Raw genomic sequence first — 25,243 nt, forward strand, 5'->3', positions numbered from 1 at the left:
CCTCGTATAATTTGAAGCATTTCTGTTGCTATGAACTACAGAGAAGAGCTAACATACAAGTTCTTTTTTATCTGACTTTAACAACTGTCCCTAATCTGTACCCATGGCCCTCAGTTACAGCAAAGGAGGTAGCTGCGATCAGGAAGGTGGGGAAAAGAGGGTGGGGAAAGGATGCCACTGTCTCTAGTTTGTGGTTTAGCAGCAGCAAGTGTGGATAAACAGGGTAAGACTATGTGCCGAAGCCACTTCCAGTGATAGGACAGGATGGGGGACTAGGAGGTAAGAAAGGGAAAAGGGCGTACGGCAATGTGAGGGGGCACATGTGACAGAGACTGAGACGTGAGGCTGTGAGTATTGGGTTTAGTGTTAGATGACAGGTCTTTTAGACTCAGGTTATTAAAATAAGTAAGAAAAGAGTGAAGAACTAATGGGATGGGACAGGAAAACCTCAAATGGCCAAATGTAGTAGACAGCGCAGAGGAATAGACCTTACTGAAGACAGCTGACTGATGAGATCCACTTCATATCAAGAAACATCATAATTATCTATCAACAGGTTGGACTCCACCAATTTCCACAATGGCACAATATGAATGGTCAAATCAGGAGGACGTCAGGTAAGACCATGGCATTAGCGCATTGTGTTTCCTGGGCTCTGGCCATCGAAAGACCAATAAAGCACGGTGGCATTTAGTACAGCCTCACACTGGCAAGAGGTTTGTGCCCACCATACACTTCTTCAAATGATTTAAGAGGTTTGGTACACCCCCTGTGTGAGTAATCCGTGAGAGCAATAGTCATCATTATGTCTGATTACCTTTCTGTTGATATTGGCTTAATTGCATAAATTACCTTAATACTTAAGATATCAGAAAGGCTAAGCTCACACGAGCATATACAAAAATTATCTCGCTTCCATCCAGAGAAAAAGGTTTTTTTTCCATTTGTATTGTCACTCATATGGCTTCTGTTTTTATACATCAGCAGTGACTTAAGTGTACAAGACCAAATAAGTTTCTTATGTTAATAATAGTATCCATAAAAACCGGATGCTCTATGGCTGATCCTTAAGGCATCCGATTATTTTTGTGCACCCATAGACTTGAATGGACAAATCTCATCCAAAATATGGAAGAAACGAATGCGTGCTGCAATTTTTTTGCACATGGACTTTTGGTCCGTGTAAAAAAAAAAACCAAAAGACGTTCACCTCAACGTCCCTACTGAATACCATTGGTCCTAGTGCTGTCTGTGTATTGTCAGTTTTTCCTTGGACAACACTCGGATAGAATATATGGTCATGTGAAAGTAGCCAAAGAACGAGGGACAGTTTATGCCCACATTACCACAATAGTCCATTACTTGCTGATAGTCCTGATACTTTTAAAACAAGAGAAGCAGCTGCTATATGATGACATTTGTATGACTTTCTTCAAGTTTTGGTTCCAAAAGATTTAGTCTTGGTTTACACCTGTGCTACAGGGCAATATGGGAAGACGTGGCAGTGTTCAAGATCTGTCGTATTTAGGATCTCAACAGCATCTTATGCGAGCATAGCTTTATAATACAGATGTGAACATAGCCTTATAATGCAGATGTGAGCATAGCCTTATAATACAGATGTGGGCATAGTCTTATAATATAGATGTTAGCATAGCCTTATAATGCAGATGTGAGCATAGCCTTATAATACAGATGTGGGCATAGTCTTATAATACATTTGTGGGCATAGTCTTATAATACAGATGTTAGCATAGCCTTATAATACAGATGTGGGCATAGTTTTATAATACAGATGTTAGCATAGCCTTATAATGCAGATGTGAGCATACCCTTATAATACAGATGTGAGCATAGCCTTATAATACAGATGTGGGCATAGTTTTATAGTACAGATGTTAGCATAGCCTTATAATACAGATGTGGGCATAGTCTTATAATACAGATGTGAGCATAGTCTTATAATACAGATGTTAGCATAGCCTTATAATACAGAGGTGAGCATAGCCTAATAATACAGATGTTAGCATAGGCTTATAATGCGGATGTGAACATAGCCTTCTAATACAGATGTGAGCATAGCCTTATAATACAGATGTGAATATAGCCTTATAATACAGATGTGAGCTTAGTCTTGTAATACAGATATGAGCATAGCCTTATAATACAGATGTGAGCATAGCCTTATAATACAGATGTGAGCATAGCCTTATAATACAGATGTGAGCATGGCCTTATAATACAGATGTGAGCATAGCCTTATAACACAGAGGTGAGAATAGCCTTATACTGCACAGGAGAACATAGACTTATACTACAGATGTGAACATAGCCTTATACTGCAGAGGAGAGCATAGACTTATACTACAGATGTTAACATAGTCTTATAATGCATATGCGAACATAGCTTTATAATACAGATGTGAACATAGTCTTATAATACAAATGTGAACATAGCCTTATAATACATGTGAGCATAGCCTTATAATACAGATGTGAGCGTAGCCTTTAAATACAGATGTGAGCATAGCCTTATAATCAATATGTGAATATAGCCTTATAATGCAGATGTGAGCATAGGCTTATAATACAGAGGTGAGAATAGCCTTATACTGCACAGGAGAGCATAGACTTATACAACAGATGTGAACACAGCCTTATACTGCAGAGGAGAGCATAGACTTATAAAACAGATGTGAACATAATCTTATAATGCATATGCGAACATAGCTTTATAATACAGTTGTGAGCATAGTCTTATAATACAGATGTGAACATAGCCTAATAATGCAAATATAAAGATAGCTTTATAATGCAGATGTGAGCATACCCTTATAATGCAGATGTGAACACAGCCTAATAATGCACGTGAACATAACCTAATAATGCAGAAATAATAATAGCCTTATAATTCAGATGTGAGCATAGCCTAATAATGCAGATATAAAGATAGCCTTTTAATGGAGGTGTGAGCATAGCCTTTAGTCTTTAATGTATTTGAATCATTATTTCATCTAACATTAGGTTTAAATTAAACAAAGCAATAAAATAAAAAATACATAATAATAAAAAAAATTGAAAAAAAAGCCCTCATTCCCATTTGCACAGTTTATATTTGAGTAAATGTTCAATTTCCAGTACCGTCAAGATACATTGAATTGATTACTTTTGGTTGCTTTTACCTGGACATAACCTGCTGGAACTGCAGCAAGCGTATGGGTGATTTTATACACGACATACAGAGGTGAGACCAACACGTGCTGCTGGTTTGTGCTGAATCTGGACAGAATGAAAGTTACAATGACTTAAAGGGTTGTTCTCAGCATGTGAAATGATCCCCTATTCATATGTTTCTATGGAATTGTCGCAAGTAGCTGAGTACGGCATTGTGCTTACTCCTACAGTCCCATACACAATAAATGACAGAGCCCTTTCTCGCCATAATTGGAGGACCCATGTCAGATCCCCAGTGATCAGTAATTTATTCACTATTCTGTGGATTGGAGATAACTTGAAACTCTGATAACCCTTTAAAGTGAATGTTTGCCCTTGAACCCCATTTTGTTTTTAAAATGGATGCAAAGTACATTTTTCAACACCAGTCAAAGCTCTGGTTTTCTAAAACAAAGCTAGAAATGCCCTTTATAGACATTCTGTTCATTTACTGTTCGATACAGCGCTCATCAGCCCCCGCAGATGGCTACACCGAACTGGCTTTCCCTAAATGCTAACATTCCGGACAGCGGCGTTTGCCACTAGAGGGAGCTGAGGAGCTCATTGTATATTGTTATACTAATAACGCATTATGTTCCCGCTAGTGTCACCTGCAGGGGCATTAGATGCCCTTTAGGAATAACTGGAGCAGACTCAAAGGCGTTGGTAGTCTGGTGAAAACAAATTATTACCTATTTACACAAGATCTAATCACTTATTGATCAGTGGGGGTCCGACTGCTGTAACCCGCATCGGTGGGTAGAATGGGGAACTTTTATCCCTGTTAGAATGTAGCAGAAGTGCAGATGCTCACCCGCTGCTCCAGTCATTGCCTATGGGGCTGCCAAGTGCTGAGCTGAGCATTTCCCAACAGTTTCATAGAGAATGAGTGGAGCGGTGTTCGAGCGCCTGACCTGTCACCCATTTTGTTACAAGGACGAAGGTTCCCCATAGGGGATAACAATTCCTCTTTCTACCTATCGGTAATGGGACACCCACTGATCAGTACGTTATTACCTATTCTGCGGACAGAGAATAACTTACTTTCACTTGCCTTTTTCTGTAACTACTCTATTTCTCTGTGCCATACATTGTCCCTATCACAAGCACACTTGCATCCTCCTTAGCCAAGTCTTCAGTGTCACAATTTTGCTAGAAAGTTATGTAATAACTGAAACACTTGTATTTCCAGTACAGACGGCACTACAACATAAACTACATTGTGTCTTATCCAACAGACCACATACAAAAGCAGTAAAGGCAGTAGAACCATCAGTAACTGAACATCATCCACACGATATAGAAGCCATTGGGTCACCTTTGTGATACAAGCGCAGTATTGGCTTGTAGACATGTATCCTGAATGTGCGAGGATTCTGCAGGTCTTCCAACCTACTTCAGTGTTACATCGTGGTGTGATCTACTTACACAGTATTTTCAGAAAATGGAGAAACTTTGGAATGTGTTGGGCCAACTACAAATACAAACTATGCAATTTCTTGAATTGGCTAGAAGCAATCCTATTATCTGAGCCCGGAAAATGAAAAACAAAGGGTCCAATTTAATTTGCAAAAAGGGCTTTATTAGTATTTGTGCTAGGTTTACTAAGTGTAATCAGGAGCAAGGGTATAAAATATCTATTGGACCCCATAGAAAAGTCAGGAATAGCCCTCATCCTTATAGTAAGCTGAACAATACTACGTTAATTGCTTAAGGACCACCTAATTTTGTATTTTTTCGGTTTTGCCCCCACACCACCCTCTCTTATTCCAAGAGCCCTATCTTTTTTATTTTTACCATTGACAAACCCGTGTGAGGGCTTCTTTTTTGCGGACGGGGACAAGTTGTACTTTTGAATGACATCATCCATTTTATCATGTGATGTGCTGGAAAGAGGGAAAAAATTCTATGTGTGGCAAAATAGTTTGTTTTTTCACAGAGTTCATTTTATGGTAAAAATGACCGGGCAATGTGATTCCCAACGTCAGTACGATTATGCAGATACTGAACATACATAGTTTTTGTTTTACTTACAGTGAAGGAATTAATTATTTGATCCCTTGCTGATTTTGTGAGTTTGCCCACTGACAAAGATGTGAACAGTCTATAATTTTAAGGGTAGGTTAATTTTAACATTGAGAGATAGAATATCAAAAATAAAATCCAGAAAATTACATTATATAAATTATGTAAATTTATTTGCATTTTGCAGTGAGAAATAAGAATTTGATTCCCTACCAACCATTAAGAGTTCTGGCTCCTACAGACCAGTTAGACGCTCCTAATCAACTCGTTTCCTGCATTAAAGACAGCGGTCTTACATAGTCACCTTGATAAAAGACTCCTGTCCACAGACTCAATTAATCAGTCAGTCTCTAACCTCTACAACATGGGCAAGAGCAAAGAGCGTTCTAAGGATGTCAGGATCATAGATCTGCACAAAGCTTGAATGGGCTACAAAACAATACATAAGACACTGGGTGAAAAGGAGACAACTGTTGATGCAATAGTAAGAAAATAGAAGAAATACAAATTGACTGTCAATCAACATCGATCTGGGGCACCATGCAAAATCTCACTTCATGGGGTATCCTTGATCATGAAAAAAGTGAGAGATCAGCCTAAAACTACATGGGGGGGGGTACTTGTTAATGATCTCAAATCAGCTGGAACCACAGTCACCAAGAAAACCAAAGCTAACACATTACGCCGTAAAAGTTTAAAATCCTGCAGTACCAGCAAGGTCTCCTTGCTCAAGAAGGCACATGTGCAGGCCCATCTTAAAGGGCCACTGTCACCCCCCTCCAGCTGTTATAAACTAAAAGAGCCACCTTGTGCAGCAGTAATGCTGCATTCTAACAAGGTGGCTCTTTTAGTTTTAGGTTCAAGTATACCCCCCAAAAAAGCGATTTGATACTTAGCCACCATTGCTGTCTCTAACCAGGGAGGCGGCTCCTCACTCCCCAGCTCGAAACGCTCCTCTGCCGTCACTCACATCTTCTTGGTCTTTCTGCGCCGCCCCCTCAGCGCTGTTTACGTTTTCAAACCGGCGCCTTAGGGTATGTGTCCACGTTCAGGATTGCATCAGGATTTGGTCAGGATTTTTCATCAGTATTTGTAGCCAAAACCAGGAGTGGGTGATAAATGCAAAAGTGGAGCATATGTTTCTATTATACTTTTGCTCTAATTGTTCCAGTCCTGGTTTTGGCTTACAAATACTGATGAAAAATCCTGACTAAATCCTGATGCAATCCTGAACGTGGACACATACACTTACACTATGGCTGATCCAAACAACGAAAGCAATTGTTACCATCCACCTCTCGTGTCTCCCCTTTTCCTCATAGTTTGTAAGCTTGCGAGCAGGGCCCTCATTCCTCCTGGTATCTGTTTTGATCTGTGTTTATTGTTATGCTGCAATGACTATTGTCTGTACAAGTCCCCTCTATAATGTAAAGTGCTGCTTAATATGTTGGCGCTATATAAAGAGTCAACAGGACTCTGGGTGAAGAAAGTCCTAAAGTAAATCATTTGTGTATATGGTTGATCTGTTTAGTGCTGAGAGGTCGCTCAGATATGGGTAAAGGACTTCTCATACTGAGGAGTGCTGCCTTTTTTTATATTATTGGAGGACTTTAAGCCGAGGCTCAGAGGCCTGGACCCACACTTACCACAGCGCTTCTTTTTCTTCATTTATATTAGTTGACTATAGTGTTCTATATTATTATTATCAGTCTGTGCTGCTATTGAGAATATAATCACTTATGAAAGTATAGTAGACACATAATTACACTGTGTGCAGAATTATTAGGCAAGTATTTTCACCATATAATCAATTTATGCAGATTTTCTAGCTCCAAGCTGTATAAACTTGAATGGCTATTGGATGATGCTGATCAGGTGATGTGTATTTGTATAATAAGGGGGGAGAGGCCTAAGGATACAACACCCTGTATCAAAGTGTGCAGAATTATTAGGTAGCTTGTATCACTCAGGCAAAATAGGCCAAAAAATAGATTTAACCAACTGTGAAAAATCAACAATTGTGACAAGTCTTACAGGGAGATGCAGTGCTCTTGAAATTCCTAAGATATTGTGGCTTGTTCACAGAACCATCAAAAGATTTGCTGCAAATAATAAACAGGGCCACAAAAATTTTTTTAAGAAAAAAGGATATTACTACAGATTTGAGAAGAATCAAACGTGAAGCGACCAAGAAGCCATTATTCTCCAGTTCTGTCATATTCCAGATCTATAACCTTCCTGGAGTGCCCAGAAGTACAAGGTATGTAGTCCTCAGAGACATGATCAAAGTAAGACGGTTGAAACCCAACCATCACTGATCAAGACACAGAAGTGGAAATGTCAACACTAGGCTAAGAACTTTCTGAAGACAGATTTTTCAAAGGTTTTATGAACAGATGAAATGAGAGTGACTCTAGAAAGACTAAATGGATGAGCCCGTAGCTCGATCAGTAATGGGCTCAGAGTTGCTCTTTGCACCAGCAAAATTGAGGTGGGGTACAGCTATGGACTGGTATTATTAAAGATGAGCTAGCTGGACTTTTTCGGTTTGAAGAGAAATCAAAATCAACTCCCAAATCTACTGCTAGATTTTAGAACACACCATTTTTAGTGGTACAAGAAAAAGTCTGCATCTTTCAAGAAAATCATGATTTTTATGCAGGACAAGGCTCCATTTCATGCATCAACGTCTCCACTGCTTGGCTGCCAATAAAGGCCTTACAGATGAAGGAATAATGACACGGCTCCTTCCCCACCTGACCTAAACCCTATTGAGAACTTGTAGGCCCTTCTTTAATTGTAAATTTACGGAGAAGTAAAGCAGTCACCACTCTGAACAGTGTCTGGTAGGCTGTGGTTGGCGCCACTCAAATACCATAATTGTTTGTCAACAGATAAAGAAACTAACATACTCCATGGATGGAGCTTATGTTATTGAAAAGAAGGGCGGCTATATTGGTCACCAATATTTTTTTTTTTAAATGTCAGAAATGTATTTTGTACATGTAAAGTTGTTTGGTTATTATTCCCACTTTAAAAGATAAAACAAACAATTGAGATGGGAAAATTTATGTTTTTCATTGAGTTACATAATAATTCTGAACACATAGGTATTGTCCTAAGAAAGACAAAACATCACTTTTACTCTCTTAAATATTCCGGTTTCTGGTTGATTAAGCTCTTTTAATTTAATGACAGCAAAGTAGTTGTTCAATAATAAAATTAATAATCAAAAATACAAATTGCCTAACAATTCTGAATACAGTGTATTTTTCTATATACAGTACTTTAATTCCAGGGCTATGTGGTTGCTTTTTCCAAGCAGCACAGTTCACGCACCTCAGCTTATGGACCGTGTAGCCTATAAAGCTTTGGCTATAGATATACAGCTCTGGCAAAAATTAAGAGACCACTGCAAAATGTTCAGTTTATCTGATTTTTCTCTTTATAGGTATATTTTTGAGTAAAATGTTAATTGTTCTATTTTATTCTATAAACTTCTGACCACATATCTCCGAATTTCCAAGCAATCAATTTTGTATTTTTTTTTCTGAAAAGGAGAAATGGTCAAAATAAAAATAAAAAATAGTGCTTTCAGACCTCAAATAATGCAAAGAAAACAAGTTCATAATCATTTAGAAACAATACTAATGTTTTAACTCAGGAAGAGTTCAGAAATCAATATTTTGTGGAATAACCATGATTTTTAATCACAGATTTCATGCGTCTTGGCATGCTTTCCACCAGTCTTTCACACTGCTCCTGGGGCAAAAATGTAAGTTCTTCTTTGTTTGATGGCTTGTGACTATCCATCATCCTCTTGATTACATTCCAGAGGTTTTCAATGGGGTTCAGGTCTGGAGATTGGGCTGCCCATGACAGGGTTTTGATGTGGTGGTCTCTTAATTTTTGCCAGAGCTGTACAGTAGCATTTGATAGGTTATCCACCCTTTTTTTCATTTGTTTTTTTTTAAAGGCATCTGATGGCACGAAAATAAACATATACTCACCTACTTTGTAGGGTTGTCTCAGTCCCCTACCGGTCTGTTTTGTGGTGGGGGTAGGCATGTGACCATTCAAAGGTTGCAGTGGTGGATAATGTGTTATTATTTGAGGCAGAGGTTGACTGCATAGGTCAAATGTCTGTACGATCAGAAAAGGATGTACTAATACTAGCTATGTAAAGTAGTACTTTTCGAGGTAGGCCTCTAAAACTTTTAATGTGGGCATCATAAATACCCTTAAATAAGTTATAGCGAGGGTACAATGATCACCCTGTTGATGTGGTGGTGGAGAAGCAGGAGAAGGATGACACAAAATAGACAAAATCCTGAAGAGTATACCCATATTTGGGTGGGAAGGGGTCCATGAGGACAGAAAATAAACACTGGATATGAATTTATGTTCCGCTGCCGTCATCCGGTGGTGTTGTGAAGTCCTGGGCAATCCAGCCCTTGTTCATTTTAAGAAGAGTCAACCTGTCAGCATTTTCAGTTGACAGGCGGCTGCGCCTATCGGTTGTAATACCCCCAGCAGCACTAATGTAGCCGTTTAGTATTGTGGCCTGTGGGTGAGTGCCTGCGTATTTATACTTCTTTTCCAAGAACTAGTGTAGGGAAAGCTGAACGCTGTGCTGTGACAATGGTTGCTGATGGTGGTTGCAAGTGTGCAACAACAGGTGCAGGCTGGGAGGCATCTTTACCTGTATCATCGACAGGGGATTGGAATGTAAAACAGGAGAAGAGGCAGTGGTGTCACCTGCAGACACTGTTTCTGGACCCTGGTGTTCAGCCCAACTAGTCGGGTGCTTTGCTGTCATGTGCCTGAGCATACTGGTAGTGGTCAGGCTGGTAGTTGTGCTGTACCTGTTGATGCTGGATTGGCAGATGTTGCAAATGATTTTTTTTTTGTTTAAATGGACTGTCTTTAAAAAAGTGACAGACATGGGAACTACTAACCCTTGGCCTGGCAACTTCACCCATGTTGGTGCTCTGGGGAACAGTTGCCCGCCTTGTGTCTGTAGCCACCCCACTGCCTCTTCCTGCGCTGGTGTCCATGCTCTGCATGTCACCTTCCCAGTTTGGGTCAGTGACTTCATTGTCCACCACCTCTTCTTTTGGGTCAGTGACTTCATTGTCCACAACCTCGTCTTCTACTTCTGCACTCTGGTCCTCCTGACTTGCTGACTTAGCAACATCACTTGTTGGCAATTGTGTCTCATCACCATCCACCTCTTGCAACAGTAATCGCATTTTCCCACTGTCGCTTCTTGTAAGCGTGGCTGCTCAAATATTTGGGCATCGCTACATACGATCTCCTCATGTCCCGCTTGAAACGGGCAGGGCGAGAGGCCAGAGTCTATAAATGGAAATATGAACAGCTCTTTGGAATGTCCAAGTGTGAGATCACTAGTCTCCGGTCACTTGGCATGATAGGAGAAAGGAAGATCAGGGTGAGGATTATGTGGTCCAGAATCACGACTACAGAGACTGGACCGTGTGGAAGACAGTGTGGTGCTGGCAAAGTGACTGGAAGCATTATCTGCTATCCATCCAACAATCTTTTCATACTGGTCTGGCTTCAAGAGTGGTGTTCCACGCTCCCCTACAAAGTGGTACAGTAAGCTAGGTTGACATGATGTGTGTGTTTGTTGTGCTTCTGCAGCAGGCACAGTTTTACCAAGCCCAATTCCTCGAGGTCCATGCTCAGAGTCACCATTAGCATCATGTCCACTTCCCTGTCCCTTACCACGCGCCTTGCCCATTTTAAATTACGTATGATGTATACCTGTTGGATACTGCTGAAATAATCCAGACAGCCAACCCGTTCAAGCACATCACTGGTCTGATGCAAACATAGTGTGAGGTATCTAGCTATCTTGGGGCTCGTTCACACGACTACATTTTTGGTCCAAATGATGTCATTAAAAAATGGAAAGCACTAGGACCAATGTTATTCAGTAGGACAGCGCAGATGAGCGACTTTTTTCACTGACCAAATCTGCATATGAAAAAAAAAATCGCAGAGTGCACTGGTTTCTTTCCAGAGCCGCAGTAGAGGATCTGATCATTATGGATACATTGTAATTCTGTAGTATAGGAAACTGTAAATGGTTCTGTAAAAGATTAATAGCTGCTGAGTAAAGAAACAGATTGTATACAGACTGCATACAGATGACAAGTGAGAAACAAAATCGAATGAAACTCTGACAATTTTTTATACGGTGGCGTGAACCTGTTCTTATTGTGTTGGATAAAACGTGGAAGAGGAGCTGCCAAAGCAAGGAGAGGTGACTGGAATGGTGCAATCCCAGCAGATTTGATATTAATAAGTTTAATTTTTAGGTTTTAAGATATTTTACTCCTTCAGCCAGAAAATAATAATGGTAATTGATGATGATTAATGATCAGTTGTGTCATTGATCTCATAGATCTCTTGTAGTGCTTGACTGGTATGTTGAGCCTGTATATACAGCACACCTGAGCTGAGCAGTATATTTAATTTGTGTTTTAGCTATTACACATCACGTATAGTACGTGCGGTTCTATTTCCAACATTTTGGAAACTGCATGTCTCCTGATAAGCTTTATCTACTGTGTGCAGTACATACAGAGGAAGACAGGGAAGGAAAAGGGCCTTGCAGGGGAAAGTAATTACCAAAATCAGCTGCTTCAAATGGAAAAGTGCACATTTTAGAATACAAATATTATTTGTAATTTTACTAAATATGCCCCCAACCAGGTGGCTTGTGATCACTGACCTCTATTCTCAAAAAAAGTCACATCCAGGAAGGGTCGTAATAACTGCTGGACTTTCTTATGGGCAGCATGGTGGTTCAGTGGCTTTGCATCACTGGGGTCTTGGGTTTGAATCCCACCAAGGACAACATGTCCAAGGAGTTTGTATGTTCTCCCCATGTTTGTGTGGGTTACTTCCGGTTTCCTTCCAAACTGTAAAGACATACTGAATTTAGATTGTGAACCCCAATAGAGACAGTGAGGAAAATATCTGTAAAGTGCTCTGGAATTAATGGCGCTATAGACGCGAATAAACTAAGCTCCTATCATGAGTATTTGATTTTGCAGATTTTCCAAAGTATTTCTGCACCAATTATGTAAATTAAGTTCATTGTCCATTGCATTTCATTATCTTCAGCTGTTATTTCGTCGCCTTTTGCTGTCATGTTTTAAATAAAATTACTTTGTTTTGGATAGTTCCTGGTATTTAGTTTTGATAAAAACTTCATTGATTAAAGTCATGTGCGAATTACATGCATTTTTAATGAGCTTCCGAAGTGGAAAAGCAATCAAAGCACATATACGTTTTCAGCTGTGAATTTGTAGTGCCCCCACTGCCGCAGGGCCGAGGGGTACCCGGTACCGGGCCTCTGAGTCTCTGCTCTGGGGTTGTCACGGTGGCTAGGCCCCGGTCCGTGACCCTGCCGAAGGGCGCACAGTATCTGATAGATGAATGTGGATGGTGGTAGTGCGGTGTTGCGGTGCAGTGCCGGTCGCAGTAAATAACAAGGACACAGGGGTGCAGTCTCTTTTACCTCTTTACTGAAGATCTCTGGGTCCTCAGTCCGGATTCCGGATAACCAGGCTGCGCAAGTCCGGCCGGTCCAATGGCACCTCCAGAGTTCTCTTTGCAGGTGGAAATCTGTGCCTACCTGCTAGCGCTATGTGTTGCGGTCCTTCCCTGCTGTGCTTACGGAAAGTCCCCACAACTGTTGTGTCTGTTTCTTAAGTTCCCTCACAACTCGATTAGATGATGTTCTGCTAATCCTCCGTCCCTCCCTGATGTTACGGTTAGGACGGCACCCGTTTGACGGGTAGGCTCGGAGCTCTTCCGGGACCCTAGAGTCGCCCCTCTCCACAAGTTGCCCCCCAAGACTGCATAGGTGATTTAGATGAGACAGCCCGCCTTTGACTGACTGTCCTGCCATTGGTTTGAAGTATTGCTTGAAGCTGAATTTATAAATACTTCCTTGGCGTTCCGGCCGCCGGTTGTGCGCCTCAGTAGGATGTTGCCTCGGTCTTACAGCACGACTCCTACTGGTATTCTCCTTCTTGCTTTGATCTCGTTTCTCACTCAGCACAATATATCTCGCTTCTGATCCTTCCTTAGGGCACCGCCGCTATGCTGAGCAGGCACGGTCCCTTGACGTTCCTTCCTGTAGCCAGGCCTCTGTCAGGATCCCACCCCTGACAGGGACCCTACCGAATCTTCCCCCACAACACCTTCTGCCACAAGGTGTTGCCTGGTTCCAACCCAGTCAGCTTTCTTCCTAACTTCCTGCCTGACCCCCAGTTTTACCAGTATGTGAGGAGTGGCCTAATGAATAGAACCCTTAGCTCCCCCTGGAGGCCCGGCTGTGAAATGTATTGGTGTCTGTGATACCTGGTCAGATGAACTCCTTCAGTGCCATCAGACGTACCATGGCTCCCCTTAGTGGCGGAGCCACAGTACTGCAACGACCAGGACTCTGGGGCGCTGCAAATTTACCTTATCTTATTTAAAGCACCACTCCAAAGGGTTTTTTTTTCATCAATGGAGTGGCGCTTTAAATGTAAGCCCCCTACCCCGGGTCCTATAATCACCCTCCAGCGTCTTCACCATTTTTCGGTGCTGCTCCGGTCCTGCTCCAGTCCTGCGATGCTAACTTGTGAGCACAGATTCTGACTGGACGGAAATCAGAAGGTACATCGCAAGCCCTCGATGCAAGTCTATGAGACCTAGAATGAGGACACAACGAGGCCATTATAGACTTGTATTGAAAAGTGACCTCTGCACCACTCATAAAACACTGGAGCAGCCGAAAGATCAGTTTTCACCAGAGACTGACAGGAGCGGCCCTGGAAAACAATGAAGGTGTCGGCAGGTGAGTATGAGACCGGGGAAGGGGAATTACATTTAAAGCACCACTCAAGCGGAGCAATAAAAAAAATGCTGGAGTGGTGCTTTAAACCCATGGGGAAAATCTGCAAATAAAATGTATATTTACATAAAAAGAGATTGACGTGTTGCAAATTTCAAAATCGCACCACAGGTCACTTTCTGCAACGTAATGAAAAAGCACAGTGTGCATGAGATTTATATAAATCCTAAACACTTTGCTGGAGACAGTACCTTTTTTTGCGCTCTAAAATATGCAGCCAAAAAATGCCTAGTAGCAGGTGCTAACAACCTGATAACTCGGACAAGTGCTTTCCTTCGTTTTGACCAATAGCATTCGTACCCATGTTATTCTATGGTGCTGTGCACATTTGATTTTTTTCCTCGGGCCAAATCCGTTTAAAAAAAATATTACAACATGCAATATTTGCCTTTGATAATCGGATGGCACTCTCCCATTCATGTCTAAGGGTCCGTGGATAACAGTGGACCGCAGTCGGATGACATCAGAATGCCAGATGTGGTCCGATTTTGTCACACAGGCTAAATGGAGAACTTTTATTTTCAATCTCCACATCTGAGAAAATCGGATCACAGATCAGAGTGATCAGAGTGTAATTAGCATAAACGGGCCTATTTTTTCTGATGTGGAGAAAATGTCGTCTGCACCTGCCGTGACTGTTCCAAGCAGAGAATGGTGATAGAGATGCTCTCCATTATAGTTCTTAGCCGATAATAAACAGCCAAGACAGCATGCAGGGATCATCCAGTGAATATGTCCATATATGACGGACACATATCATACCATAAAAAAGTGTCCGACAAGCAACGTTATCAATCTGTGATCCTATTTGTTCTGTCTAAAATTTCCACAAATCTACAGGCCTTGCAGACACAGTGTGCCATAAACCATTATTTATAACCAATGTGTTGCTAATGTGTGCTTCATTACATTATGTAATAAACTTGGAAAAAGCTCAAAACATATTTGTTCATTAATTATTTTTCAGTATTACGGAGAACTAAGATGAGCCCGTCCTGCAGATTAATACCTGGTTTCCTCAATGTAGAGCCTAGCTTTGGATCACTCCTTTCGTAAATGGGAGAACCGTGTGCACAAGGAGACATGGATCTCACTTGGCAAGAGATCTTCTCTATCAACGAACTACAGGTAAGTCCAAGTTTCTATTAGTTATTATTGTATAATATGCAACCTGGTGACTTCCATACTTTTTGTAAAATAAAGATTTGAGTGAAAATCTCTTTTAAGACTCGTTCAGATTTCAGTGATTTTTTCCTCCTTCTTGGAAGAAAAGAAAATGAACTGATGGAGGTTTCACGCTTCTCCTATCAGACAGTGGGTGAAAAACAGACATCACGCGGATGGCACCTGAGTGCTATCCATTTTTTTCACGATCCCATAGATTTGCATTAACAAGTTTGATCTGAGACTCAAACAAAATAGGACATGTGTCCTTGATTTTGAGCAGAACAATCCAACTGAAATATACACGGACATGTGTAGAGGCCCATAGACTAGAATAGGTATGAGTTCTTTCCATGAAAAACACAGATAGAACTTGCGAAAAATAAAACACAAAAAATGTAGCTCTTAGGGCTCATTTCCACATGCGAGTCACACGTCCGTATCTCGCATGTGGAAACCAAGCTGTGGAGCCGGCACTCAGGAGCGGAGCTGTGCGGCCGCATAGGAACACATGGAGCTGCACAGCTCCGCTCCTGAGTGCCGGCGCCAGGGCTTGGTTTCCACATGCGAGATACGGACGTGTGACTCGCATGTGGAAATGAGCCCTTATTGATATAAATGACTAATCACAGTTGCACCGTGGAGACAATTCTTTTTTTTTCCCTCTAGCAAGATGGTGCCGGCGGCACCTGTGCAGCAGCAGCTATCAGATCGCCGATAGATGTTACTGTGCAGCTGTCGCCAGGACCATCTTGGTGGAGACAATTTTTTTTTCTAGCAAAATGGCGCCAATGCAGTAGCATCTATCGGCACCATTTTGATAGAGAATTTTTTTTTCTGAATACATGTATATCACCAAATAAAATAATTACATGGACATTATACATGCCAGCATGCTACAACGCAGGCACCCCTTGACTGCTGAATGTAACGTTTCTTTTTTCATCAAAATATATTATATTCAGTATGTAAAACGGGGCAGGTCACTGAGGAATCAGTGACCTGTCATAAGGCATACCGATGAATATGTAAGCAGAGCACCACATAAAGACCCCCCACAGGCCGCCTCTGAGCACAAGCATATCATTAACTGAAAATAAAGATTAAACAACCACAAGATGGATTTCATCAACTAAGGTATCATCTTAATCAGAAAAACGGAGCCAACATGACACTGTCTGTAGTTTACTCAGCACAATCATGCTCACAGGTTCCCTTTAAAGGCACCAACTAGAGTGCCTCATAAAAAAAATTAAGAAGATGTAGTTGTGGAACTTCTAGACTCATAAAGGCATTGAGCAGATTGCAAAGCCAGGAAAATTTTATCAGGTGGGTCATCCAGTCATCCATAGACCATTGTTGAAGGCAACAACTGGTGGGACTCATTCAAATATTTTGAAAGCATAGTTGATGTACCCACACATTCATGGAGGCTTTGCACAAAGTGCACAGCCAGGAAAAAAATTATAAGGGGGTCATCCATAGACCCTTGAAGGCAACAACTGTCCATCTTCATTAAAATTGTCATGATCCAGGATAGGGTTTTGCTTCCTTCCGTCTTGGTCAGGTCTGGGTTAATTTTATCCTCCTCTCTTTGGTTCTGGAGCGGCTATTTAGTGCTGTCTCTGCCTAGGTCCGGTGTCGGTGATAGTTCCGGTCCCTCGGCTTGAGCAGCTGACCTAGGTTTATCTGTGTGATTCTCCTGTCCCCTCTGCTCCCTGTTTGGTGTCTGCCCCGCTTTCCCTGTGCCCCTGTCCTATGTCTTTGTTTATACTTGGCTTCCACATGCATGACCCAGCTTGGTTTATTGACTTGTCTTCCCGTCTTCTGATTTTGTACCTCCCTGTGCTCTCTGGCTTCTGACCCTCTGCCCACTCTTGACGTTGCTTCCGCATCATCCTCTTGTCTCTCCAGTCCCGGCTGGTTACCGACCCCTGTCTAGTTACTTACCTCTCTTCCGTCTCTTCCCCTCAGCGGTCGCGCACCCCCACAGATCTCCGGCGGTTTGGTTCTGGTTGGGTGTGCTCTTGTCCCCGGTTCAGGTCCTGGACATCGGCCCTCTCCCCACCGGCCAGGTCGCGCCTCAGACATCGTCGCTCTCCTCACCGTCCGGGTCACGCTGCACGCTTGCAGCATTGTCCCTGCTCTCCGGCAGGTCCACATTCTGTAGACTCATCTGTCAGAGCTGCTGCACCACCCAGTGGTCTGTTATGATCCGGGGACCCTGGAGCCGCATGAGGCTATCTCTGGAGTAGGTGGTACCTGTACTGACCGCAATCCTAATACTGACACCGCAACTAGAAGTAGCCGTGGGATGTACCTAACATGTCCTAGACACCTCGACACAGCCGGAGGACTAAATACCCCTAAAGATGGAAATGGGAAATCCTATCTTGCCTCAGAGCAGAGCCCCAAAGGATAGGCAGCCCCCCACAAATATTGACTGTGAGTTTAAGAGGAAATACGTACACAGGCAGAAAAGACAGAGTTTAGCAAAAGAGGCACTTCTAGCTAAAATAGAAAAGGATAGGACAGAACTCTAGAAAAATCCACAGCAGAATATACTATCACTACATCTAACTAAAGACATAGGATGTATATCTGCATCTCCAAAGAATCCAGCATGACAGAAAAATCCAAACAAAGTCTAGCTGGACAAAAACACAATAGATTGCACTGCACATAAAAGCACACTGCATGCGTGCTAAAGAGAACAAAAAACAAGACACTTATCTTAGCAGAAAAATCAGCAGGGCAAGTGGAGCCAGACAGAGATGCAATCCCTCCAAGATACAATGGACAACTGGCAGGGATTGAAGGATCCTAAAACCCTATATACCCAATAGAGCTGCAATAAGCAGAAACACCTGCCCTGCTTACAATCCAGAGACCACTGCACTACCACTAACAATCACCGGAGGGAGCCCAAGAGCAGAATTCACAACAGTGGTCCCTGCCATGTCGCGTCCTGTACAACGCAACAAAAATATTGAAGATTAAAAATAGTATGTCATCTGATGGTGTGAAAAAGTCAGGGCTATTAGTGTTTATTAGTCCATGTACATAACTTTTCCGTGTGTATGACCCATGACTTTCTATACACTATTCCTCTTGTATCGTCTTTGAGTTATAATTTTTTTACCATCTCATACTATGGATAAATTCACAGTGTCCATTCAGTGTGGATTTTACATCAAGATTACTACAGCATAATACAGTACTAACTAAATCAATGAGATTTTAAAAATCTCATCATGTTGCGTAAATTTTGCACTTATAATTTGACCGTGGTTTGGATTTTATAATCGGTCACATACCGTATTTTTCAGACTGTAAGACACACTTTTTTCCCAAAAAGTTTTGGGGGAAAATGGGGGTGCGTCTTATAATGCAGATATACCTTACCCAGTAGCATTGCAGCAGGCCGCAGGCTGGATGAGGGGGTGTCCGGTCCTGGTGCCACGGGGGTGTCCTGCGCTGCCGAGTTTCAGGCGGTGCTGCACGGTGGTGCTCATGCTGGTCTCCGGTGGAGCTCCTGGCAGTTCCATGGGTTTCCTCCTGTGCGGTGGACTTCAGGAAAATGGCCGCCAGGGGCGGTGCATGCGCAGATGGAGATCTCGTCACCGAGAACTCGGGAGATGAGATTTCAGCGCTGATAAAAAAATTTAAATCGAGTTAAGTGAGGAAGAAGAGGGCGCGTGGTGTAATGAAGCATCTATTTCTCATGACCCAACCTCAACTGAACCACAACTTACCACACAAAGTAAACTGAATCATCCTGTTAGAGCTTTGGACCTGCCCAAGAGTAAGGCTGAGCTCTTAACTTCCAGGCTACAGCAGTGGAATCTCCTAGTGGGCGATGTTCGGATTTCTTTGTTCTGCAACGGTGATAAAGAGGTATTGTCCAATACTTTTTCATGGAGGGCAATCTTGTCGTATGCAACAAATGCAACTACATCAACAGTTTTATGGTGATAAGTAATAATCCAGAGGAATGGATGCTTTTCAATGATTCATCCAAAGCAAACATAAAAGCTATCTTGGTGCATAATTGTAATGCGCTACCTTAATTCCAGTTGGTTATGCAGTCCACATGAAAGAAACCTATAACAACATGAAACAGCTGTTGAAGTGCCAGAACTAACATTTGTGGCCTTTCTGTGGTGACATAATCCCTTAATGACCGAGCCAATTTTGACCTTAACCCCTTAATCCCATATGACTATCCCGTCGAGGTGACCTGGGACTTAATTCCCAGTGATGGGATAGTACGTCATATGCAATCGGCCGCGCTCACGGGGGGAGCGCGGCCAATCGCGGTCGGGTGTCAGCTGACTATCGCAGCTGACATCCGGCACTATGTGCCAGAAGCGGTCACTGACCGCTCCTCGCACATTAACCCCTGGAACACTGATGATGATCGCAGCGTTCCGGGGGCATAGGGAAGCATCGCGCAGGGAGGAGGATCCCTGCGTGCTTCCCTGAGGCCCTCGGTACAAGGCGATGTGCTCACCTTGTACCGAGCATCTCCTCCCTCCTGGCCCCGGATCCAAAATGGCCGCGGGGCTACTTCCGGGTCCTGCAGAGAGGTGGCTTACAAGCGCCTGCTCAGAGCAGGCGCTGGTAAGCCTGCAGCCCTGCTTGTCAGATCGCTGATCTGACACAGTGCTGTGCAAAGTGTCAGATCAGCGATCTGACCCTATAGTGTGATGTTCCCCCCTGGGACAACATAACAAAGTTAAAAAAAAAAAAATTAGACGTGTAAAAAACAAACAAAGAGACAAACAAAAATTTCTAAATAAAAAAAACTATTGTTCCCATAATAATAAATAATAATAATTTTATTTATATAGCGCCAACATATTCCGCAGCGCTTTACAAATTATAGAGGGGGCTTGTACAGACAATAGACATTACAGCATAACAGAAATCACAGTTCAAAATAGATACCAGGAGGAATGAGGGCCCTGCTCGCAAGCTTACAAACTATGAGGAAAAGAGGAGACACGAGAGGTGGATGGTAACCATTTTATTTAGTTATTCGGACCAGCCATAATGTAAGGCTCGGGTGTTCATGTAAAGCTGCATGAACAAGTTAACTGCCTAAGTATGTAGCAGTACAGACACAGAGGCTATTGACTGCATAAAGTGTATGAGAACATGATACGAGGAACCTGATTATGGTTTAAGTTTTGTTTTGTTCTTTTGTTTTGTTTTTTTAATGGGCCACACAGGGATAGTTAGATTAATGTGTTGAGGCGGTAGGCCAATCTGAACAAATGTGTTTTTAGGGCACGCTTAAAACTGTGGGGATTAATCTTATTAACCTGGGTAGTGCATTCCAAAGAATCGGCGCAGCACGTGTAATGTCTTGGAGACGGTAGTGGGAGGTTCTGATTATTAAGGATGCTAACCTGAGGTCATTAGCGGAGCGGAGGGCATGGGTAGGGTGGTAGACTGAGACCAGAGAGGAGATGTAGGGTGGTGCTGAGCCATGGAGTGCTTTGTGGATGAGGGTAGTAGTTTGTACTGGATTCTGGAGTGGATGGGTAGCCAGTGTAATGACTGGCACAAGGTAGAGGCATCGGTGTAACGGTTGGTGAGGAATATGATCCTGGCAGCCGCATTCAGGACAGATTGGAGCAGGGAGAGTTTGGTAAGAGGGAGGCCGATTAGTAGAGAGTTACAATAGTCCAGACGAGAATGAATAAGTGAAACAGTAAGAGTTTTTGCAGAGTCGAAAGTAAGAAAAGGGCGAATTCTAGAAATGTTTTTGAGATGCAGATAAGAAGAGCGATTCCCATAAATACATTCCTTTATCTAAATAATAAAAAAAATAAAAGTACACATATTTAGTACCGCCGCGTCCGTAACGACCCCACCTATAAAACTGTCCCACTAGTTAACCCCTTCAGTGAACGCCGTAAAAAAAAAAAACGAGGCAAAAACGCTTTATCATACCGCCGAACAAAAAGTGGAATAACACGCGATCAAAAAGACAGATGTAAATAACCATGATACCACTGAAAACGTCATCTTGTCCCGCAAAAAACAAGCCGCCATACACATGCATCATCCGCAAAATTAAAAAGTTATTGTCCTCAGAATAAAGCGATACAAAAATCGTTATTTTTTTTATAAAATAGTTTTTGTCATATAAAAGCGCCAAAACATAAAAAAAGATATAAATGAGGTATTGCTGTAATTGTTCTGACCCGAAGAATAAAACTGCTTTATCAATTTTACCAAATGTGGAACGGTATAAATGCCCCCCTCCCGCCCAAAGAAATTCATGAATAGCTGGTTTTGGCCATTCTGCATCACAAAAATCGGAATAAAAAGCGATCAAAAAATGTTATGTGCCCGAAAATGATATCAATAAAAATGTCAACTCGTCCTGTAAAAAACAAGACCTCACATGACTCTGTGGACCAAAATATGGAAAAATTATAGCTCTCAAAATGTGGTGACGCAAAAACTATTTTTTGCAATAAACAGCGTCTTTTAGTGTGTGACAGCTGCCAATCATAAAAATCCTCTAAAACCCCCGCTATAAAAGTAAATCAAACCCCCCTTCATCACCCCCTTAGTTAGGGAAACAATAATAAAATTAAAAAAATTTATTTATTTCCATTTTTCCCGTTAGGGCTAGGGCTAGGGTTAGGGTTAGAGCTAGGGTTAGGGCTAGGGTTAGGGCTAGGGTTAGGTTTTGGGATAGGGTTAGGTTTTGGGCTAGGGTTAGGGTTGGGGCTAGGGTTAGGGCTACAGTTAGGGTTGGGGCTAAAGTTAGGGTTAGGGCTGGGGCTAAAGTTAGGGTTAGGGTTGGGGCTAAAGTTGTGGTTAGGGCTACAGTTAGGGTTGGGGCTAAAGTTAGGGTTAGGGTTGGGGCTAAAGTTAGGGTTGGGGCTAAAGTTAAGGTTAGAGTTGGGGCTAAAGTTAGGGTTAGGGCTACAGTTAGGGTTGGGGCTAAAGTTAGGGTTTGGATTACATTTACAGTTGGGATTAGGGTTAGAAGTGTGTCAGGGTTAAGGGTGTGGTTAGGTTATGGTTGGGATTAGGGGTGTGTTGGAGTTAGGCATGTGGTTAGGGTTGGGATTAGGGTTAGGGGTGTGTTGGGGTTAGGGGTGTGGTTGGGGTTAGGGGTGTGGTTGGGATTAGGGGTGTGGTTGGGATTAGGGGTGTCTTTGGATTAGGGTTTCAGTTAGAATTGGTGGTTTCCACTGTTTAGGCACATCAGGGCTCTCCAAACGCGACATGGCGTCTGATATCAATTCCAGCCAATTCTGCATTGAAAAAATAAAACAGTGCTCCTTCCCTTCCGAGCTCTCCCGTGTGCCCAAACAGGGGTTTACCCCAACATAAGGGGTATCAGCGTACTCAGGACAAATTGGACAACAACTTTTGAGGTCTAATTTCTCTTGTTACCCTTGGGAAAATAAAAATTTAGGGGGCTAAAAAACATTTTTGTGGGAAAAAAATGATTTTTTATTTTCACGGCTCTGCGTTATAAACTGTAGTGAAACACTTGGGGGTTCAAAGTTCTCACAACACATCTAGATAAGTTCCTTGGGGGGTCTAGTTTCCAATATGGGGTCACTGCAAATGCAATGAGACACCTGCAGACCATTCCATCTAAGTCTGCATTCCAAACGGCACTCCTTCCATTCCGAGCCCTGCCATTCGCCCAAACGGTGGTTCCCCCCACATATGGGGTATCAGCGTACTCAGGACAAATTGGACAATAACTTTTGGGGTCCAATTTCTCTTGTTACCCTTGGGAAAATACAAAACTGAGGGGTAAAAAATAATTTTTGTGGATAAACAAAATCATTTTTATTTTCATGGCTCTGCGTTATAAACTGCAGTGAAACCCTTGGGGGTTCAAACACAACACATCTAGATAAGTTCCTTAGGGGGTCTACTTTCCAAAATGGTGTCACTTGTGGGGGGTTTCAATGTTTAGGCACATCAGTGGCTCTCCAAATGCAACATGACGTCCCATCTCAATTCCAGTCAATTTTGCATTGAAAAGTCAAATGGCGCTCCTTCTCTTCCAAGCTCTGCCATGCGCCGAAACAGTGGTTTACCCCGAAATATGGGGTAACGGTGTACTCAGGACAAATTGTACAACAACTTTTGGGGTCCAATTTCTCCTGTTACCCTTGGTAAAATAAAACAAATTGGAGCTGAAGTAAATTTGTTGTGAAAAAAAGTTAAATTTTCATTTTTTTAAACATTCCAAAAATTCCTGTGAAACACCTGAAGGGTTAATAAACTTTTTGAATGCGGTTTTGAGCACCTTGAGGCGTGCAGTTTTTAGAATGGTGTCACACTTGGTTATTTTCTATCATATAGACCCCTCAAAATGACTTCAAATGTGATGTGGTCCCTAAAAAAAATGGTGTTGTAAAAATGAGAAATTGCTGATCAACTTTTAACCCTTCTAACTCCCTAACAAAAAAATATTTTGGTTCCAAAATTGTGCTGATGTAAAGTAGACATGTGGGAAATGTTACTTATTAAGTATTTTGTGTGACATATCTCTGTCATTTAAGGGCATAAAAATTTAAAGTTGGAAAATTGAGAAAATTTTCAAAATTTTTGCCAAATTTCCATTTTTTTCACAAATAAACGCAGGTTATAGCAAATAAATTTTACCATTATCATGAAGTACAATATGTCACGAGAAAACAATGCCAGAATCATCAGGATCCGTTGAAGCGTTCCAGAGTTATAACCTCATAAAGGGACAGTGGTCAGAATTGTAAAAATTGGCCCGGTCATTAACGTGCAAACTAAACTTGGGGCTTAAGGGGTTAATGACCAAGACAAATTTCACAATTCTGACCAATGTCACTTTATGAGGTTATAACTCTGTAACACTTCAATGGATCTCACTGATTCCGAGTTAGTTTTTCTGTGACATATTATACTTCACAATAGTAGTAAAATTTCTTTGATATGACTTGTGTTTATTTGAGAAAAAAATGGAAATTTGGCAAAAAAAATTGACAATTTCACAATTTTCAAACTTTTAATTCTTATGCCTTTAAATCAGAGGGATATGTCAAACAAAATAATAAATAACATTTCCCACATGTCTACTTTACATCAGCACAATTTTTGAAATACAATTTTTTGTTAGGAAGTTATAAGGGTTAAAAGTTGACCAGCGATTTCTTTTTTAGGGACCACATCAAATTTGAAGTCACTTTGAAGGGTCTATATGATAGAAGATACCCAAAAGTGACACCATTGTAAAAACTGAACCCTTCAAGGTGCTCAAAACCATAATCAAGAAGTTTATTAACCCTTCAGGTGCTTCACAGGAACTGTAGCAATATGGAAGGAAAAAATGAACTTTCAATATTTTTTCACAAAAAATTAACTTTAGACCCAAACTTTTATTTTCACAAGGTTATCAGTAGAAAATGGACCCCAAACATTTGTAGTACAAGTTCTCCTGAATATGCTGATACCTTATTTGTGGGGGAAACCTGTTTGGGCTCACGACACAGCTCAGAAAGTAAAGAGTGCCATTTGACTTTTTTAACATAAAATTTGCTGGAATAATTAACGGATGCCGTGTCACGTTTGGAGAGCCCCTGATGTGCCTAAACAGTGGAAACCCCCCACAAGTTTTACATAGGGATATCCAGGAAAGATATATATCTTGGTACCGTGTTAGCCAGTAGATTGAAAAATATTTAGAATTGAGAGTCCTCAGTGGTTGATACCTTTTAATTAGTGTTGAGCGATACCGTCCGATACTTGAAAGTATCGGTATCGGAAAGTATCGGCCGATACCGGCAAAGTATCGGATCTAATCCGATACCGATACCCGATACCAATACAAGTCAATGGGACTCATGTATCAGACGGTATTCCTGATGGTTCCCAGGG

At 41.8% G+C, this 25,243-nt stretch overlaps 1 protein-coding gene across 1 annotated transcript in view; it reads left to right on the forward strand.

Moving 5' to 3' along the window:
* The first annotated feature begins 201 nt into the window (after positions 1–201).
* NFE2 (nuclear factor, erythroid 2) overlaps positions 202–25,243 on the forward strand; it is a 45,464-nt gene continuing 20,422 nt past the window's right edge. The window contains exons 1-3 of the mRNA XM_077299785.1: positions 202–279; positions 557–617; positions 15,144–15,304. Of these exons, the coding sequence (XP_077155900.1) occupies positions 15,233–15,304 (72 nt within the window). The 5' untranslated portion in view covers positions 202–279; positions 557–617; positions 15,144–15,232. The remainder of the gene's footprint in view (positions 280–556; positions 618–15,143; positions 15,305–25,243) is intronic.

The sequence above is a fragment of the Ranitomeya variabilis genome, chromosome 3 (assembly GCF_051348905.1).
Source record: "Ranitomeya variabilis isolate aRanVar5 chromosome 3, aRanVar5.hap1, whole genome shotgun sequence".
NCBI lineage: Eukaryota > Metazoa > Chordata > Amphibia > Anura > Dendrobatidae > Ranitomeya > Ranitomeya variabilis.